We start from the raw sequence: 16,870 nt of genomic DNA on the forward strand, positions 1-16,870 counted from the left end.
TAAATGAGCATCAATTTACCACCAGAGTTTTGCTTCAAAATATTCAAGAATTACAACAGAATATTAAAATGCCTATTGTGTAATCACAAAATACAGTTTTTCACACAATATTGGTACGAAATAAATGTAAAGTTATGCATTTTCCATGATTTTTGGGATAATTAGTGTCAGCAAAATTGTCGGTCGGGTATTATCGGTAAATAAAGTCCAAACTTTCTGATCCTGATACATTGGCATCGATATCAGCTTAGTCCTGCTTTCTAATAGTCATATTTTTTATATATTTTTTTTTGCTTTCTTTGTTTTTTTACATTTTGTAACTTACATTATTTGGGAAAAAAGGACTGCAAACTCTGCTGTAGATTCATTAAAAATATATGTATTTTTAATTGTGTATAAAATTGTATGTAAATAATTATATGTTGCTAGGATGTTGCATGAAACATCTTTAAATAAAACACATTAGTACAAAATTCACATATTCAAATAAATAACTTCTTTCACCACATGCTGAACAAAATATGTTTTCCTTACCTGTGCAAAACTAGGTTCATAAAAATCATACACAGAAATAGTTAAAAATATAGTAAAATAGTTAATTCTCAATGAAAATGAATACATAAATTTGCTTTATCATGAAGTTCCTACAATACAATGTATTTATAAAAGTAAAAAATTGACAAACTTGAAGATATTAGGTTTATTCATGACGTCATTGTTTCCAAGCTTCAGTTACAAGGCATTCTTTGGTGTACCGCCAGTGTACTGCTTAATCCACTCCATTTACTTGTTTTTACCTTGATAATGCCTGTGGTAAGCCAGCATAATGTAAGTTTTTCAAACTATTTGTGTGCTGCATCTGATTTGACACTTCTTTTTTTGTAAATATAAAATTATGTGAGAACCAGAGGAACGTAACTTCAATTTATCCAATTTACAGGAGAGAGGAGATTATGTATTCTTTGGAATATGTCCGACTCTTAAAAAGAACCAATAAATTGGAGATACTTGATTCCACGTTACTGTTAACAATTAGAAGTGGAGATATGTCGTCTGACTCCTTAGAGAATTTATTTATACAAAACTGAAAACTGCATTTTTGAATGTTTACGTTCCTCTTGTTCTCATACAATGAAATGTCAAATGGAAAGGTATACAATGAAACATTGATTTGGCATTTTTCAAGTGACCAAAATTGAAAAACTTAAAATCTTGGAAAATTTTTAACATATACTTTATTTGGAGACCATGAAGATTAGATGTATAATGTGGGAAAATAAAAAGTAGCACTTACACTGTGTTTAAATGCATGGCCGTGAAATTAGGTGGGTGGCAGAAGTTTGCGCTGTTGCCACGTCAGAGCACAACACTGTGTGTTTGGAGGTTTAAGAGAATGAAAGATCTAGTTGTAGAGTTTGTCTTTGTAATCCATGTTATACAAACTGACAGTATTAGCTCAAAAGGTCAGGGATAACAACTGTATGCCCCAGCGAGAGGTTGGTCTGATGCTCGAACTAGGCAACACAGCTCGGTTGATGTCGCCTCACAGTGCGCAGGAACCAGCGACGTTTGTCCCACCTCACTTTGCTTTTCCCATATGTGGCGCCGGTGCAATTCTGCCCAGCCCCTATTTTCATGGCTGTGCATTTAGAAACAAATAGATAATAAAATCTATTTATTTAAATCATGATACATCTTTATCATAATACTGATTTCATGGATGAAGAAAATAAGGAATACAGTGGAACCCAGTTTTTACATTTTCCCGCAATATACATTCAATCTTGATAGTCTCAACATAGCAAAATGTTATGAAATTTTTCCCGTATTTTAAGCTTTTTCAGCATGATGCCCTGAAAAATATAAACTCAAGGTTCCAGTGTATTAAGTTATGTATCTTGTTAGCATTACATCCTGGCCCTAGTGTAGAGGGGCCAAAAGAACTTTTCAAATGCAACTTACATAGTGTTCCCTTTTCTCTTTATGCCAGGAATCACTGATGACAAAACGTCTCCAGTGCAAGTGAAAGTGGCCGACTTCAAAGATGCACTCAAGAATCTTATCCCATCTGTGTCTAAGGATGATATGGTTTATTACAAACAACTAAAAGCTTCATTGGAGAATAAATAGTCCAATTTTGTTAAAATATTTGTATGTACAAGTTTGGTGCTACCTCTGACAATATATACATATGTTTATAAAATTGTTATATATATTATTCTTACACAACTTCCTTATTTTTAAGTGACAAATTATACTAGAATCAGAGGCCTGCACAAGACCTGGAGCAGACCCGTTCGCGAGACATCGCTCCTGAAATGCCATGCAATCTGCGCAACATCCTCGCTTGAGCAGCTTGTATGTCCACCTGCCCAGATCGTTCCTGGCAGGCATTGTAGACCCGCCGGGTACCCGCAGTCTTACGATACCTAGTAGGTCTCAGTTCGTTCTTTCCATCAACTGCAGACCCCTCCCTCTGCATGACGTAGTTGCTTCGAGTAGAAACGGCGCCGGACCCACACCGTTCTGCAGTGTTGCCAACTGCACTAGATTTTTACTACTTAAAAAAGGGAACTCAAAGCTTCGTAAGCCACATCACCAATGAAATGAGATTTACGAATGTTGCTCCCCCCCCCACACACACACACACATTGAAGTAGGTTTTCCGTGGCACAGGATCCATAAGTATGTGTCGTAAATAACCAATATACATATATATAGTGATATAGGGCAGGACTGAAACATGTCACGTTCGACGCTGAGGTCGCGAGTCAAACAACACACTGTTCTACTGCGAACACCAGGGCCGTAGCCAGCCAGGGGCATTGCTGTTACCCTCGTTTGGGGGGGGGGGGGGGCAAGTACTTGGATAAATGTAACAACAACAACAATCACAATAATAGTAATAAAGTAGCATGAAAGGCATTATTATCCTCATAAATCACGCAAAAAGGGGGTAGAAGTCGGTTCTCACGCATTTGTGTTGAAACAGAGGATTAGAAATATTTTTTTTCAACACGTCAATTTCACATTAGCTAATAATGGAAAACAAGCACACAAACTATTTTTGAAAGAAAGAAAGTGCATGATAAATGCATTCCGAATGTACATACATATGGCATGTAAAATTTCCATCTACAATATTTTCTTTTCACATGGAGCGACGTATTACATAATTAATTCATCCAACTCGTAACAAACCAACATTAATAGCAAATAATATCACGGGCCGCCATAGCATTCTCTGTTTTAAAACTTTTCTCACTTAGATCGTTTGGCGCTCAGGGCCGACTCCCGCTACCCCTTTGCTACGGCATTGAACTTGATGAGACTTGTACTTTAATGTTTGACCCCCACCCTGACCCCTCCGCTAGACAATTTCCGTCCAAGGTTGTGAGCAATGCACCCTGCCCCCTCTGGTTGCGCCACTGCGTGCCTGGTTAAGGCACCATGCAATGAAAAACAATTAGTTTTCAGTGAGGAGATTTTTGTTTGCTCGATCATTCATTTAGATAAATGAAACTGTAATATTGCGTGCATTTCCTGGCAATAAGATAAAAACTGCTTACGCTGAACTTAAATCGCTAAGTGTATAAATTCTCCTTGGAGAAGAAGCTCCTCCTAGGACTTCGTAGGATTTAGTAGCTACGTAAGTAGGCAACACTGGCTGCAGCCGTCCACGTGGTGATGAAACACCTGGAGCGACACGCTGCCGGAGGGCTGTTTCCTTCCAGCAGGTTTTGCAGGCACCCGGGTCTTGTTGAATGCCCAGGTACCTTGTAAGCGCAGAGCACCTTGAAGACCAAGAACCCGGGTAAAGACGCAAGTCGACTTGTTGCCGTGGGCAGGCGAGCAGGTAAACCTCTTATCGCGTGCAAGCGGGCAGTGGGTAGGTAAAAGGCAGACTATGCTGGCCTCTAACTAGAATGCACAAATCTGTAAAAAATGCAATGATAAAAGAAAGTAAATAATGTACAGTAAAACCTTGATTTTATGTTTTTCAGGGAACCAAACTGAGAAAACATCAAATGCCGGAAAGTGTAAAACCAAGGAAAATTTTTATATAATTTTGCTATGTTGGGGCCTTCAAGATTGAATGTCGTATCACGTCGCAGGCGTGAATTGAACCTAGGACCCAGGCATCATAAATAAATAAGCTAATCATGTTATAAAAAGGGTCCCACTGAAGCATTGAAAAAGAGCTTCTTAAAAGCTCATCGCGACAGCGTCCTTCAGAAGCTGGAAAAACTCTGCTGACATTGCATTAGAAAATGAAATCAGGAATCAGCATTTTCCCTCGGAATTGTTGCCAAAGGACGCAATAGAGGCAACCGTTGTAATGGCCGGTAGTTCGAATTTCATTTAAATAGGTCGTGTGAGAAAATATCTTCCTTAGTTGTTTCCTGCTTTTCATCGAAGTTAGTAGTTGTGAAAGAACTCTGTCTGAGCTGCTTTCAGTTAACGTCAATTCACTTATCGCAAGAGAGCTCCTGAGTTATTGTTAATTAAGGAGAAGGAACGAATAATCGGAAAGTTGGAGAATATTATTTAGAACATCGGTATACGCGAGTCTAGAGTTTAGGCACCCCGAGAAGCACTCCTGCATCCGTCTTTATTACAGAGTAGGGCCATGTCACAACAAGGACCAGCGGAGAAGAAATCGCCGTAGAACTCCAGGTAACGAACATTCCTTATGTCTTTCCTGCCCTATCTGTTCAGTCAATGGTAGTGTTTTTAAATAGATGTCAGTGTGTGCTTATTTCACGGGGCTAGTCCCCTTGCAGTTTGAGTGTCGCCGTTGCTCTCCAGAGCTACCTCCTTTCTCTTACAACGTTCCCTCTCGCTTAGCAAGCGAGTGGCTAAAGGCCGTCATAAGCCTATCTTTGATCCCCCTCTTAGATTTGATGTATATTGTGGAAGAATATAAAATCGGGGTTCCACTGTGTATCACCCTACAGCTTTGAATATAAACTATTGCAGAATACTTTTTTATGCAGAACACCTTTTACTCTACCACATACCTACATGACTGTTCTTCCCAGAAATGTATGAATATCAGCTGTAATTGTGATACACAATATTGATAGTTTGATGAAAGGTGACATATCATTAACCCATTACATACCTGTGGGCTGTAAATAGGACAGCATACTTTTCAATTTTAATTATAATTGAAATGACAGAATTTATGGACAGAATATTTTGGGAAAGGACAAACATTAATTCCTATTCCATACTTATTAATGTGTTCTTTAATTTTTTAAAAATTCCCTACATAGCTTTATCTTTCTTTCAATAAATATATTAAAAATACATTGTTTTTTTTTAATGCTGATATCTGATTGGTTAATATTTAAATACTAGGGCTGAGCTGATGCATTGATATGTTTTTGATTAGAATTTATTCACTGATACTGGTCAATACTTTTCTGGAGTTTGGGTATTTCTTGGGGTCTGCAAAAAATGCTGCACAATACTTTTGTGAAGTGTAATTATCCTGGAAATTATGCAAAATTGGAAGATTTAATTTCTTTTGCACCATTATTACATGAAATGATGGGTTTTATGATGAAATTACAGTTACTCTAATATTCCACTTTAATTCTTGAACATTTTCAAACAACACACTAGTAAATTGTCACACATGTTGCTTACAAATTAATATCAATCAATATTTTCAACAATTTTAAATTGATAACAATTGCGAAGAGTATTCAGTATTTCTTCAGGCCTATTTAATGCAGTATTGTAGTGCATTGTTCTGTAAGGATAAAAACCTAAGAAATGTTGTTTTGAGGCTCTGTGTACTTGTATTGCTTTCAAATCCCATAGGCTTTATTCTGTGTTCTTTAATTATTTCTAAGCCACCTTGAAATTTTTTAGTATACGTACAATATTTAACCCCTAATATTTACTTTTTGAATGCTGGAAGTGGAATTTTGTGTCTATTAAATAGTGATGCCTCACATAACGAATGTGATCTGTTCCAGGATGGTGTTTGTTATGCGAAGTGCTGTTTCCCACAGGCTACTATGGGAATAATGTTCATCCGTACCCAAAATTCTGAAACATCGTAAGAAAATTGCACCCTAAATATTGGAAATGAAGGCATTAATTAATTTATAAGTTATAGAAAATACACTATGTACAATACAGTTATAAAAAATACATACACATGTACAGAGTGTCTTGTTCATTGTTATTTCAGCTTTTGATGGTGTTGCTTTTAGTGCATTTGTAATAATTGTTTTTTTATGTGAATGGTGGTCAAGTCGCTGCTTGTACGTAAAGTACAGTGCTCCAGCTGCCTGCTCGTGCAAGATGATGAAGGGGTTAATCATATGTTGATATTCGCAGGTGATTCGTAATGTGCGACAGTTTTCTGACCCATGCACTCTTTCATTGTGTAAGGTGTTCATCATGCGTGGCACCACAGTATATCCTGTATATATTTGCCTGTTGTATTATATGGCTGTGAAACGTAGTCCATTACATTAAAAGAACATAAATTAAGAGTATTTGAAAATAAAATCCTTAGTAAAATCTTTGGACCTAAAAGGAATGAGGAGACAGGTGAGTGGAGAAGGTTACATAATGTAGAACTGTTATAATATGTACTCATGTCCAAATATTATTAGAATAATTAAATCAAGTATACTTAGATTGACAGGCCATGTGGTGCAAATAGGAGAGGAATCATATACTTTTTTGAAATCAATGAATGGACATTTTGGTTATACGTATTCCCACTTTTTTTCAAGTGTCTGTCTGATGTGAAAAATTTGATCTGTAGTTGATCTGTTACGTTTAAATCCACATTGATAAACACCTATAATTTCATTAGCATATGGGGTTAGTCTTGTTAAAAGAATGTTAGATAATATTTTATATGTTGTTGAGAATAGAGAAATTCCACGGTAATTATTGCAGTTCATTTTATCACCTTTTTTAAACACAGGAACAATTATGGATTCTTTCCACTGTTGACGGATTTCTTCTTTATTCCATATTAAACAAATTAATTTATGAATTTGACATATTAACAAATTCCCACCATATTTAATTAACTCAGCTGGTATTAAATCAATGCCAGGTGCTTTGTTATTCTTTAGCCTTTTAATAGCATCTTTAACTTCAGTCATATTAGGTTCTGGAACTAAAGGTTCTGCTGTGTGTACTTCATTTACTTCTGCTTTATCTCCTACATGAACATTTAAAAGGTCATTAAAGTAGTTCTTCCATTTATTTAGAATATCACTTGGGTCAGCTAGAAAATCACCGTCTTTATCTTTTATCAAGTTTACTTTAGGTTGCCACCCCTTTCTAAATTCATTTACACCTTTATATAAATCTCTGATATTTTTGTTTTTGCTGTTTGTTTCAATTTCGTTAATTTTGCTTTTCAAGTAATCTCTTTTTTTACTTCTAAACGTGCGGTTAACTTCTCGCTTTATTCTATTATAATTGCTTAGATTTGTATCATCAGAGTTATTTAACCACCTAAGTCTAGCCCGATTTCTTATTTCTGTTAGATTATGTCATTCATTATCAAACCATGGCTTACTTTTTCTTGGTTTATGGTATCCTATACTTTCCTTAGCTGCTGATTCTATTGCATTACGTATGTGCTCCCAATTCTTATTGACGTCTGTTTCATTTATATTTTCATCATCATTTAAATCCTGCAAAACATGAAATCTATTTGACAGTTTAATTTGGTAATCTTTCTTAATTCTTTCATCAGCAAATTTTCCTTTTTTATTTACCAAAAATATGTGCCTCTACGTATTATACATCCAATTCTTATGGTCCCAAAATAGCAAATTACAAAAAAAAAACATTCTTCAATCTCGTTTTCCCACATTGTAATTTTTTCATCTTGGTCCTTGGAAAAGCATAAAATTGAGGAACCACTGAACAACCTCCTCAATTGATAACTATAAATGTCATCACATACATTGGCCAATAGCGCACAGGTAGAGAGAAATATTGCAGGTGACATGCTAGCAATGTTGCCAGAATTCTTGGTGGTTACGTCTTAAATAGAAGCAGCTTCAATGCTAGTAATGCAGATTTGCCATCATATGTGACGAACTGTATAAAACTGAACACGATGGCACGTGATCAATGAGTCCCATTTCCTAGCAAGCTGTATAGGTGACTACTACCTTTGTTAAAGCAACAGTGTATTTAGATATTCACTTTGCAAAGCCAGTTAATACAAATATTCATTTAAATTGATAAAGTAACAGAATGGCAGAAATTTTCACTAAATTACAGACTATAGAATTAAATTATAGGTAATTTTACTGATAAACCGGTACACCAATATACCTATATCATTTAATAGAACTTATATTATCTACTCTAATAATAGTACTACACAAAAATTTACAGAATGAAACCATTATTAGTGTATTTTTTTTAAACATTTAATTTGCGCAACTATATTATTTACAATATGACACACGGACGGAATTGTTTGTAACATTGTAGTTGTATGTGAATGTTTATTTACATTGGTGCTTGTTTCTGAAACTTTGATGAGCCAACGATCACAGTTAGTTTAATGCTTAGCCTTTCCTGCCCTCAAGTTTCATTTTCTCCCTGATGTTGTTCGAGAAGATTGTTGAAATGCTGGGAGTTCTTTATGGCCGAGTACAGAGTGAAGAGAACATGTAGAGACTGTATCTTGGATTCATATACCGGGATATCAAACAAATCTGAAATGAAATACACAATAATTTATTAACAACATTTTAAATAACTTGTAAATGTTAAATAAGTTACATGTGCTGAACAAAAAATTCCAAACTATGCTGAATATTTCTTTTTCATTATTGCACGTGGTCTTCTAAATAATTTACGTTTTTTTTTTTAAAAAAATCCTTAATTGATGTTTTAATGATGGAAGTCTTTTTAACACTGGCGTATTTTGAAAATTTGACCTGATTTACCATAACAATTCTTATTTATTGCATATATTTATTATATATTAATTAGATATAATAGAAATACAACACCAATGCAGGCAGTAAAATACACACAGAAGTCCAACAACTTCAAATTTTCCGGCAATTTCTATACAAATGAAAAGATTTTGTTTCTGATAAACCAGATAACACAGGAGAATACACCACTGGTTTCTAACCTGTTACACATATGGGTGACCAGTGTCGCCCGTTGGTATTCATTGTGAGATTGCAACACTATAAACTATACTGCACACGAGTGCTTTTTTTGTAGCTGAACATTTTTTCTTTGTCTCTTTGTTCTAAGCTCAGCTGTGTTATGTTGCATTTCTAACCGATAAAGTTAACATCAATTGCATGCTTTGGCAACAGTTGCAGGGTTGCTACGGTTTTTTGATTATGAAATTCCCTGACATTTCCAGGTTTTCCAGTGCAAAATTAAAATTTTTCCAGACAGACCTCCACAATATAAAAACAACAGAAAAAGTTCATAAACCATACACAATTTTTCATTTTCTGACGGTGTCATAGAAAATGCTGCTTTCTTGCTTACATTTATAAGTACACAGCATCAGGAGAAAGTCTTATTGCATATAGGAATTCTATAAGAAATGCCAACAATACTAAGATCAATAAAAATAATAGACGATAACCTCATCTTCACCAACCTTTCCGATAATTATGATCATATTGTAAATATATACTTTAGTTATCAATCAGATATCTGGACTGCAAGTTATACTTTGATATTCTTTCTAATATCTAGTATTATAAAAGTGAAAATTTCTTACAGAAATTTAAAGGAACCATAATTTTGCACAAGACTGAGAATCATAAGACCGAAAGAAACAAGTTTCTAAACTGAGTCTTTTTTTGGGAGTGGAATAACAAGAACCGAATCCAGAAGTGAAAGTGAACTGCTTGTTCATTTTATAACTTTTTCTCTTGCAGACTCCAAAATGCACGTAAATTCCAGACGATCTGCAAAATTCCCTCACATTTCCCTGTTTTTCAGATACATAGCAACCCAGAGTTGTTACCTCCATGCCTAAATATGTAACAAGAAAAATATCAAAGCATCGAAAGACAGAACACTCAGAAAATTCAAAAGTTATATGGAGGTGGACTAGTCAGGAAGAGGTAGGGTTACCAGATCGCTATAAGGGAAATGTAGGACATAATGTCCCAAAATGTAGAACACAAAACTTTCGCAATGAATAATACATATTTGTTGAACACGTTAGAAAGTAATTTGAAATTTACACTTTTTAGTTGTTTTCTTTTTTTAAAGATTTCTTAATGAATTCTTAAAGTGCATATTTTCATACTAAACAATAGACGTCTTACTATGTTTTAACTGGTACTTCTCAGAGACAGTGTGCAAATTAATGGGGAGGCGCAGAGGATTCCCCACCCCCTCCACACACAGAATTTTATCCATGTCAAAAGAGAATTATTTTTATCCCTGCCAGGAATGTTTTTATCCACCTCAAAGAAAATGGAATTGAAAGCACAAAGTATACCCTTTCTTAACCCTAGTTTACCCAATAGGGGGAGAGGGGGGTTGTCAGGCCCCCAACATCTATTTTTACGACTTTTAAAATCAAAATATTGAATATGAATGAGAAACAAGTTGTTCCATCAATATAAACCCTAAGGCAAGAAATTCCGCTCGGGCACTGAACAGTGACATCATCAGAATGTGGCCTCAAAACTTTGTTCATTAATTGCCATTTTTCTTGTAGCAGGACAAACTTTTATTTTTTTCTGGTGTAATGACGGAATCAAAATTAATTTCACTTTTGGGATTGGGAGTGCAGTTCATAGAACTTTTAGCTTGCATGATTTGTCCTTGTTCAACTGAAACCCGTATTTTACTAATTTGTGACGCTCAAAATGTAGGACATTTATTATATTTTTCAAATTCCTCCCGGACTCCGGACATAAGGCTAAAATGTAGGACATGTCCAGGAAAAGCCGGACGTCTGGTAACCCTAGGAAGAGGATGACACAGAAGTGTGTGTTCGTAAAGAAAGTAAAGATGACACTGCTTCAGTTGTTCCATATATAGGTCACCTGAGCATGCAACTGACAATAACTTTATAATCTTAAGTCATTTAGAAGTGCAGCAGAAAAAGGCAGCTGATCTTTGAACAAAGACAAAAAAAGTATGTTCAGCATGCATGTGCAATATAGTTTACAGTGCATTTCATACTTTAAAGATAGTTAAAGGGTTGGGTGACAAGTGTCACCAATGTGCCTAAGTATGTAACCGAAAATTATGTGCCTAACACAGGGTTAAACATAAAATAATTATAATCTGCAAGATGAACTGGTACATTTCAGTAATATGGGTTTATGCTTACATTCAGTGAGTTTTTATCATTTCATTCTACTGCCTGATCAGCTACAAACTAAATATTTATAAGCATAATATCGCATTTACAACAAATCACAAATTGTAATATTTCACAATCTTCTCACTTCATGTGTAGATATTTAAGTAAAAATGTACGTTTGACCAGGAATTGAACCTGATCTCTTGACGTATACCAATGAGCTACCAAGCGAGCCCTCATTGTGGCTGATGTTCCAGTTTCACTGTTTCATCTGTGTGGGAATTGTCAACCAGTAATAATTGCAATGGGATATGTTATCTTTGAAATGCTGTCATGTCAATGGTGCCAGGTATCTCCCATCACAGAATTCAACAGAATTCTGTTTTTACTTTCACAGACAGCAGCGGCAATTGGATTCCAAAATTGGGGGGAGGAGGGGGGGGGGCAAGAACAGTTTACTTTCTCTTGATACATAAGGTTAGTGCAGGGGCAAAAGTGGCAAAAAGTGGGGTGGACAAGTGCCCCTAATCGCTGTCACTGGTCACAGATATTAGATTTCCCACTTTTTACATTTTCAACTTTTTTAAGTTACTATTTAAGAATGATTATTGTGTATGTGAAACAGGAATGGGATCAAGACCTTTGTGCCATTTTTAAAAACAATTGTGCACATCTCTGGATTTTACATTTTCCAATATTTTAAGGTTTTTTATATTTATTTTAAAAATGCATAATTGACGATTATGTGTGTGCATGAGTACAATATAATAGTCATGAACCAGTATGTAATTTTTTACAAATATTGATAATGTACTGACAAAAATTACTAACACGGCCGACCTTCTTGTCAGAGTGGTTATCACAGTGCTCTATAATGCCAGGGGTCTATGTTTCAAATCCCAACCAGGGTATGACTGTTCTTTGTAACTGTCCATCATCTACATCATATTATCACTCATCTTCATCTTCACTATTAGTCAAAAGCGATGTAAAATAAACCAAATCAATCAATCAACTGATACTGATAATCAATATTCTACTGATCTAATTGAATGGTTCAATAACCTCTTTAATTAATGCATGTAGCCATGACTGCAGTGGATTTTGCTTTGAAAAAGAAACTGTGTATGTGGAAATTTACTGAACAATTGTATTTTTATATCGATAAAAAATAACAATGTATAATGATTTTGCACTGAATTACAGCTATTTATAGATACGCTGGTAAAGTTATTGTTGATTATACAAAATCCAATATGCCGATATCAACTGATATTTATTAATCTTCCCTATCCCTATAATTAGGGATCTTGATTTTCTGCAAATATGACAACACAGAAAAATGTTAAATGTTGCACAAAAATGCTTATGTATGTGCAGTGACATGTTCTAAACACATTTTTCATATATTTGAAATCACGAAATAATGCAAATTTGGCATAAAATGTGAATTCTGGACTTTTTCATGAATTTCAACATGTTTCATGCTTAAAAAATGAACCACATTTTGTATGTGTATGACACAAAAGTTTTCTAAAATTTTATTCCCCCAAAAAACGATGGTGCATGTTATACATGGAATAATTCCAACAACTACATGAATAAATATATGTTTCTCATGATTTTTTTTTTTACTTTTTTAACTCTTATCGGAACATTTTGCATCACTAAGCAAAGTGGCAGAGTTCTGGTGAGAGATGAATGCATACCTAACTCTACATGGGAGCCATAATATCTATATTTGTCACATGAGAAATAATAGAAAATAACTTCCTCAAAAATTGTTTCCAATGTACGAAACTGTCATGAACGGGAGTATGCCATGAGACCTAAAAATTAAAATACTACTTTAAAAGCACAATGGTAAAATTGCAGGTATATTTTGCATAAAGGTGTGCTAAAATAAAAATGCAAATTCTGAAGAAGAAAAAAAAATAATAACACTGAAAAATAAAGGTCCCTACATATCAAATCTTCCACCCAAAAATTTGTCTGCTTATAATTAATATACTTACGACAAATAATCTCTACATATTTTCCAAGATCGCAATCCAGATCAGCAGTGGGCAGTCCAACTTCCTTCAATTGCTCTTCAAAGTCTGCTGGCCACTCCTGCATCAAGTTATCAATGTCAGGCATTGGCCTGAAAGCAGAAGAAACCATTGTGCAGTGATATTCATCACATAATTTTTCTTTCTCTTTCCAGTGACGTCTTTCCTGAAATGTGGAAAGAAGCACGAATTCTACCACTTCAGAAAAAAAAACAGATCGCTACCTCTTACAATGACTTTAGGCCTATCAGTCTTTTGCCTGTGGTATCTAAAGTTCTCGAAAAAAATAGTGCATGAAATATATTAACACAAATAATTTACTGCCCCCACTGCAATCTGGATTCCGTGAGAAACACAGCACAGCCACTGCACTTGTTCAAGTACTGGATGATATTCTCTATGCCACCGATAAACAGCAAGTCACTATGTTAGTACTTCTGGATCTCAGTAAGACTTTTGACACTGTGCAGCATGATTTATTATTAGCTAAACTTAAATATTACAAGTTTTCTGCTTCAACATTAAACTGGTTTCGATCGTATCTGTTTAACACGCATCAAAGGGTCATATTGCATAAATCACCATCTCACATACATCTACACCACAAGGTACTGCAGACTTGCAGCAAGCCATAAAATTCTTCACTCCACATTTTTACGCACATGATACCCAGTTATACTTTTCAGGTCACCATGCTTCATTGGAACATAACCTGCGGTCACTGAACTCCGACTTGAACATCATCAATAACTGGTGTGAATCTAATCGTCATAAAATCAATCCGGAAAAATCCACTTTCATGATCATTGGATCTAATTATACAAGGTCGTTAATGAAAAACATTAACATGGATCTCAAAATAAACAATTTATCTATTGTCAGGAGTAACACTGCCAAAAATCTTGGTCTGGTCTTTGACGAAACAATGGACTGATCAGAACATGTAAAGATGCAATGTATGAAAGCTTACGGAACACTCAGAAGTCTAAATCGTTTCCGTGACTTCCTTCCTGTTGAATGCAAGCTAAGACTCATCCAAGCATTAATATACCCATTCTTTGACTATTGTGATAATGTTTACGGCCCTCAACTCTCACAAAAGCTCAGTGTAAAAATACAAATGGTGCAAAATGCCTGCATCAGATACATTTTTCAACTAAAAAGGTCCAATTATACAGAAGGTCGTTCGGGATCTCTGAGGACAATTTTGGAAGGGTGATAACTTCATGAAAACCAATGTCGCCACCAACGATCGTGCTCAATTGGAAAACCAGCATTCCGCGTTATAGCCCGACAACGTAATTTCCATTGCAACAGACTTTTCCGAAGAGTTATCATGTCCAACTTTTCCCACTCCTCCTGACAGGCTTTCCAGAGGCCATTGAGAGTGCGTGGACGTCTCTTTCCTAAGGCCCGTTTTAGAAGTCCAAATGCACAGAAGTCCATGGGTGACCCATCTGGCGCCTTGACCGGAATGTCGCTGTAAGGAATTGCACAGATGCCAGTTTCCACCTCCATTCGCTGTAAGAACAGACGAGTCGAACGGAAGGTATGGCTGGATGCTTTATCTTGGTGCACCAAGACCTGGTTTCTGGCCTTCCCATACAGTGCCGGGATATCTATGTTATAAATGCGTGTTAAAACCTCATCCTGATAGTACGTGGAGTTCACCTTCACATTATTAGCTACACGGCGAATTGCTAGCTTGCCATTATAGCAGTATCCAGCGATGATCATGAAACCCCGTGGAAAACTTTCCTGGCATTCTCGATACAATGTTTGATAATTGTTTTTGTCGTGAGGGCGGTAGTAAATCGCGCGGGGTTTGTGACAGTCACTAAGGTAGACATATGCTTCGTCTAATGTCACCACATTTTTCCATCTCTCCCCTGCAAGATAGGTCTCATAGAGCTTTCTAGCGTTCGTGCGACGTTCCGCAATGTGACGAGGCAACAGCTTGTGAACTCGCCGCTTATGCCGCATTTCTAGTTGCAGGTCCTTCTTGATTATGGTGTTCACTGTTGACACAGACATTCCCAACTTACGTGCGATACTCCTTTGGGGGGCAGGGTTACCACCTGACACAAGGGCCTTCACTTTTCTCACTATGTCCGGTGTACGACTCGTAGCTGCTCGTGGATTTGCCTGTTTCTTCCCCTGTGGAATTAGGCCCAGTCGGCCTTTGCCTTTTTTGTTGAATACCGCACCGATCCCGTTCTTCGATATCACAAAACCACGCTTCTTGCACATTCCTTTGATTGCCGAATAGCTATATTTAGCATCGGAAAGGGCTGTTATGTAGCCCTCCCAGTATGGCTCAATTTTCTTCGACAACGTTGTAGGTAAATGGCACAACACTCTGCACACGCGTTCTCGGTACTGACGTGACTCAGCATGCACCGTTTGGACGGACTGACGTTGATAACAGCACCCACAGCGGCTTTCAAAATCGTCACCAGAGATCCCGAACAACCTTCTGTATTCTTCTGATTTTAAATAACAATCAGGTTCTTACTATGGCAAACAGAAGGAAAATGCACTATCTCTGTTTTGTCTGCGGTATATTAGCAGAAGGTAAACCACAGTATCTGTTCAAAAAAATGCATTCTCGTAGGGATATCCGTGAATATGCTACCTGCAAGCGGAACAATTTCGATTTACCCTATCATTCTACCATGGCCTATAAATCACCTTTCTCTTTTTCGGCTCCCAAAGCATGGAATGCATTCCCTACAAACATTGCATGCATAAAGAACCCCGTAAATTTCAGAGGTAAAGTAAAAGATATACTGTTAATGGAACAATGGCAGAGTCGCGGCACATATTGAAGGTATCAAGTCACTACATGAAATTGTATTTTTATTATTATGCATTACTTTTGTCTTTTATTATTACTTATTATTTTGTCTTTGTATTTGTAGTTAATCACTTTGTGTATTCATTTCATTTTGTGTATCTCTTACAAGTATATATGTATTATTTTACTTGTAGCTCATTGCTCCACATATATGTAACATTACATTGAGCAGGCTATAGGCTGAACCTCGCCCGCTTAATAAATATTTTTATTATTATTATTATTAATATTTCTCAAAGAATACAATTAGTTTTCACTTATACAATTATATCAATAGGAATATTTATTGTTTATCAGAATATATGAAGACAATCTGGCAGTGTATAAATAGAATAAAAAATACAGTGAACTAACATTTACATGTGGTGTCTCAGTCGGTAACGTGTCTGACTACCATGCTCAAGGTCCCAGGTTCGATCCCCGGCCGGTTGAAATCCGGGAACTTTTCTAACGGTGGAAGTGGCCCCGGTGCCCACCCAGCGTCGAATAACATGGGTACCTGGGGGAAACCCTGGGGGGTAAAGGCAGTCAAGGGCATGATGCTGATCACATCACCCCCACTCACGACCGGATCAAGAAAGTGTGGGGCGTTACCCCCACACCCCCTATATGCCTTCATGGCGTTGTGCTATGCACAGGGGAACACTTTAC

The 16,870-nt window shown here is 36.3% G+C and overlaps 2 protein-coding genes across 5 annotated transcripts in view; one reads left to right on the forward strand and one right to left on the reverse strand.

The window, feature by feature from the left end:
• Positions 1-2,195, forward strand: part of Pex6 (peroxisomal biogenesis factor 6) — a 46,864-nt gene extending 44,669 nt beyond the window's left edge. For all 3 annotated transcript variants that reach the window (XM_083111449.1, XM_083111448.1, XM_083111450.1), the window contains exon 11: positions 1,991-2,195. In XM_083111449.1, the coding sequence (XP_082967575.1) occupies positions 1,991-2,130 (140 nt within the window). In that variant the 3' untranslated portion in view covers positions 2,131-2,195. The remainder of the gene's footprint in view (positions 1-1,990) is intronic.
• Positions 2,196-8,444: 6,249 nt separating this feature from the next.
• The window catches only part of IFT46 (intraflagellar transport 46), a 33,318-nt gene continuing 24,892 nt past the window's right edge, over positions 8,445-16,870 (reverse strand). For both annotated transcript variants that reach the window (XM_083111166.1, XM_083111165.1), the window contains exons 7-8: positions 13,327-13,454; positions 8,445-8,723 (exon numbers count right to left, since the gene is read on the reverse strand). In XM_083111166.1, coding sequence (XP_082967292.1) covers positions 8,590-8,723; positions 13,327-13,454 — 262 coding nt within the window. In that variant the 3' untranslated portion in view covers positions 8,445-8,589. The remainder of the gene's footprint in view (positions 8,724-13,326; positions 13,455-16,870) is intronic.

The sequence above is a fragment of the Lepisma saccharinum genome, chromosome 25, assembly GCF_977018435.1.
Source record: "Lepisma saccharinum chromosome 25, izLepSacc3.1, whole genome shotgun sequence".
Taxonomy (NCBI): Eukaryota; Metazoa; Arthropoda; class Insecta; order Zygentoma; family Lepismatidae; genus Lepisma; species Lepisma saccharinum.